We start from the raw sequence: 4,357 nt of genomic DNA on the forward strand, positions 1-4,357 counted from the left end.
TTTTTTAAACAAATCATAAGCTCTAAAAGATTTTCTGAATTTTTACAACTCTTTTGCTTTAGACCATCTACAAATGTTAAATCTTAAAATAAAATGTTAGGGTTAACCTTGCATCTTTCTGGGGAAAAAATGCAGCGATTGATATATAGTTTATTTATAGTTATTTTCAAAGCTTCAATGTACTGTCAAAAAACCTTCATTATTGTTTATTTAATTCTAATAAATAAGTTCTTGTTAAAAACTAACCAAAATTAAAAATATGTTGCTTATAATTTCTGCACAGGAGAGGCTTGGTGTTGTTTCCAAACAAAAGGAAATATATCGGTATCGGTATCAGCCAAAATTAGTTTAAAAATATCAGCATATCGGATATCGGCAAAAATCCAATATTGTGCATCCCTACTGTTATTCAAATGATTTGAGCTGAATAATGAAACTGTTGTCTTCTCTAAAGCTTCTTATAGCTGAATTGAATTCATTTTGTAATTGACGAACTTTGCAACATTGACAGTTATTGAACTAAATTGAAACAACAGTGAACTAAACTGAGCTGAATAATGACACTGTTGTCTTCTGTAGAGCATCTGAAATTGAATTTGTTTCATAATTGATTAATTTTACAACATTAACACTATTTTCCTGTTTATTAATGTGATGCTGCTTTTAAATGATTTGTGACTTGACTTGACATTGCTGTGGCAAACGAGTAAAGCACTGAGTAAAAAATTATGAAAGTAGCATTTTAAAATATATTCCTTATTTTATTTACAGATTATTAAACATTAATCAGCTGCATCTCACACCATGAGCCGTGTGAAGTTTAAAAGTAGTTCAACTTTGAAAACCGTATCTCGAGACCCCTGTGTTTGTATTCTTTTGTTCTACAACTTCAAGCAAAGTTTTGTCTGAATGATGATTAGATTGACTGTTTTGGATCACTGCATTTAATGAAAGCATGTAATAGCACGTGCAGCGGCAGCCTCCCTCAGATCCTAATGCCCGCTCAGTAAGGAGATTTAATCTGTAGGGGGCGCTGTTGGCATACTTCTAATTAAATTAAAAGTAAAATAGCCTACACAAATAACATTTAGACTGTGTTTCTGATTAATTTTTATATAAAATAATACTAATTTATAATAAATAATTATGTGTTTGTGTAAGACGGCATGTGAGAGAGTGTGTTTGTGTGTTTGAAAGAGAGTGTGTTATCAAACTTGTGCATCCATGCCCAGGTTTCGTCACGATTGCTCGTGTTGGTAAACGTTTTCTAAGTACATATTGTTATGACTGGCAGATAACAAGGAGGATCAGGAGCGTATCTAACGAGGTACTTCAGACGACCCCAAACATGCTAATTACATCTCATTATTCAGGATATCATCTGAGATTAACTGTTCACTTTGCTCAAGAAATTAGAGCCCGGTGTAATTCAATTTAAGGCTTCTCGTTTTCGCCTCATTTGCATACGCGCTCGCATATGTAGGCGGAGGCAAAGCAAGAAGACTGGTTAATTGTTCCTGCTTAATGAAAAGCCTTCTTTTGTGCGTGCATGTCAGAATAGAGATGTTTACACTGCCACAGCTTCTGCGGGTCTACTTTGGCGCGTGCGCGAGTGTGTGTGTTCACTGAGGCCTGACAGATCGCTACTGCACTGAGACTGTCAACTCCATTGCGGCTCCCACGATCGTTCCTCAGTTTCTCTGGCTGTCATTAAAAGCAGTGGGGCTCTGGTGCAACTGCTGCCCTGCTGGCTCCTGCCTGTCAGCGTGAGAGTCATTACAGTCGATAGGGCTTCAGTGCTTCCACTGCTTCCAGAGTGACTCCGGAGGAGGATAGGGACTCATTATAGCCAGAGGGTTCTGTAGTGCCTCGGAGAACGCCGCTCATTGATGTTTCTGATGTTTGTAACAGCTCTGTCTAAACACTGGCAATCCCCCACAAATACAGACAGACAGACACACACGCCACGTATCTTTTCCAGTTTCCTTGGAGATAGATTCATCCCACTTACGGGATGGAAGTGACACAGTGTTGCAAGGTGATGAGACAGACGCTGAACACAGATATACTGATCGCCGGCTGAGTCAAACGAGCACAGATGGTGAGCTGTAAACGCCTGGATGTGAACGTCTCACATTTGCAGCGACTCTTGACTTGATCTGGACTCTGTGTGTGTGAATGTCAGCGTGTCTGGCCGTGTTTGCTCAAACTGCAGGCCTGTGTGTGTGTGTTTGTGTGTGTGTGGATGTTGTAGCAGGGGAAGGGGATGGTTCTTAGTTTATGCCCACAAGTAACACATGTCAGTCACGATGAGGAGCAGATGAGGGTGTGGAAGATACTCATGCTTAATGCCATTAACAGCGGAAGATATATAGAGCTTTGCCATCATTAGTGAACTATGTCGTATTGAAAATGTTACATACTGTGCTTAGAACCCTTCAGCCCAATCGAGTCTTATTTTTCATTGTTAGTTTATCTTTCTTAATTGTTACTTGTTTTATTACTTCTTTACTGGAATCCTTTTTTATTTCTTACACTCCAAGTTTATTTTTTGCTGTTATTTTATTACTTTTTTTGCACTACAGATGTTTCATTTTATGTCTTAACAGTACTTGTTTAAATTGTCATTGTATAATTTATTCCTTTGTTTAAATTTAATTAGGTTAGTTGCTACTTTCTTAGTTTACTCTGCACTGTTCTGCACTACAGATACTTCGTTTTATTTTGTTTACATTCATTTTACCTCATTTGACATTGTTAAATCTATTACTTCTTTGTTGGCGCTTATTAATGGCTGCTTTCTTGGTTTACTGTTACTTTTTTTATTTTGCATTAACGATTTTGTTCATAGTATTTGTTTTTGCACTACTGATGTCTCGTTTTATTTCTTAATAATCCTTGTTTATTTCATTTTACATTGCATAATTCATTGCTACTAAGTATTTGTTCACACAGCTGTTTTATTTAATTTTACCTTGTACTGTGTATTGCTTCTTGTTTACAATTATTAATTGATACTTCCTTAGTTTTTTATTTTGTTTTTATTTTTTATTATTCGCTCACACTTTCTGTTTGTTTTTTTCCTCATTAAAAGAACAAAACGATATATGGGGTGCCATGCATTAACCCTGTGTAGACTTCCTGCAGGTGCAGATAATTAATTTGTTAGGTATCATGCTTTTAAATTAATGCATCTAAAAATAGATTGCCAGACATGGAGGCATTCAGAGGGTTTGTCAGACACATTCCCTAGATGAATGCAATGTAGCGTGGTTCTTTCCAGTGTTGAGTGGATATACTTGATTTACTTTTTCCAGTTCTGTAGGATGCATGTTTTGGCAAGTATTGGAAATATAAATAGGAGCTTGTTTTCCTTGGAGACTATGCCAAGGTTGGCAGCATCAACATCAGAGACATAGGGTAGAGTACAGAGCGATGCTGTGACACAGAGCACCAAGTTACGAACGGTCAGTGCCAAGGGCATGAATTCAACTGTCGATCTGTGCTATGTTCTTTTTACCACAATTTAGATTAGATACACAAATAACTCTATGTCCTTTTTCTCCAGTTTGACTTTGTGAAGTTGCTGGACGGGAGACAGCTGATTAAGCAGGATTCCCGGAATGTCAAAATTCCGAACCCTCCTCTGCGAAGTCTGCTGGTGTCTGCTCTGCAGGAGACGGGCTTTGTGGAATACCTTGATGTGGGCACCTGGTACCTGGCCTTCTATAATGACGGTCGAAAGATGGAACAGGTGGTGGTGTACAGCACACCCATAGGTGAGAGACCAACAATTATTCGTTTTTTCCTTCATTTGAATTCTTTTCTTTTTAATATAAGCAAACTTATTACATCACAATTATGTTTTTGGGTATAAAAATGCTTGCTAACAATACACAAAATAGATGTGTATGTACTTCAGGATTATTTAATTGGATTGTGTCTGTGTGTTCAGAAACTATAGATGGTTGCTCCACTAACTGTAACGGTAACGGAGAGTGTGTCGCCGGACACTGTCACTGTTTTACTGGCTTCCTGGGGCCAGATTGTTCAAAAGGTACATCTGAAGGCAATTACACACATCATCATAATCACACAATGATAAACAGTATTATCGCAATAATATGTGACCCTGGACCACAAAATCAGTCATAATGGTAAATTTTTCGAAATTGAGATTTATACATCATCTGAAAGCTGAATAAATAAGCTTTCCATTGATGTATGGTTTGACAATATTTGGCCGAGATACAACTATTTGAAAATCTGGAATCTGAGTGTGCAAAAAAATCTAAAAAAATCGCCTTTAAAGTTGTCCAAATGAAGTTCGTAGCAATGCATATTACTAATCAAAAAT

The 4,357-nt window shown here is 37.2% G+C and overlaps 1 protein-coding gene across 1 annotated transcript in view; it reads left to right on the forward strand.

Annotated features, from left to right (window-relative positions):
* Window positions 1-4,357, forward strand: part of LOC107713050 (teneurin-1-like) — a 122,459-nt gene that overhangs the window by 56,693 nt on the left and 61,409 nt on the right. Inside the window, exons 7-8 of the mRNA XM_016518468.1 lie at window positions 3,569-3,779; window positions 3,956-4,057. Of these exons, the coding sequence (XP_016373954.1) occupies window positions 3,569-3,779; window positions 3,956-4,057 (313 nt within the window). The remainder of the gene's footprint in view (window positions 1-3,568; window positions 3,780-3,955; window positions 4,058-4,357) is intronic.

This window comes from Sinocyclocheilus rhinocerous, unplaced genomic scaffold, assembly GCF_001515625.1.
Source record: "Sinocyclocheilus rhinocerous isolate Xijiao unplaced genomic scaffold, SAMN03320098_v1.1 scaffold5226, whole genome shotgun sequence".
Taxonomy (NCBI): domain Eukaryota; kingdom Metazoa; phylum Chordata; class Actinopteri; order Cypriniformes; family Cyprinidae; genus Sinocyclocheilus; species Sinocyclocheilus rhinocerous.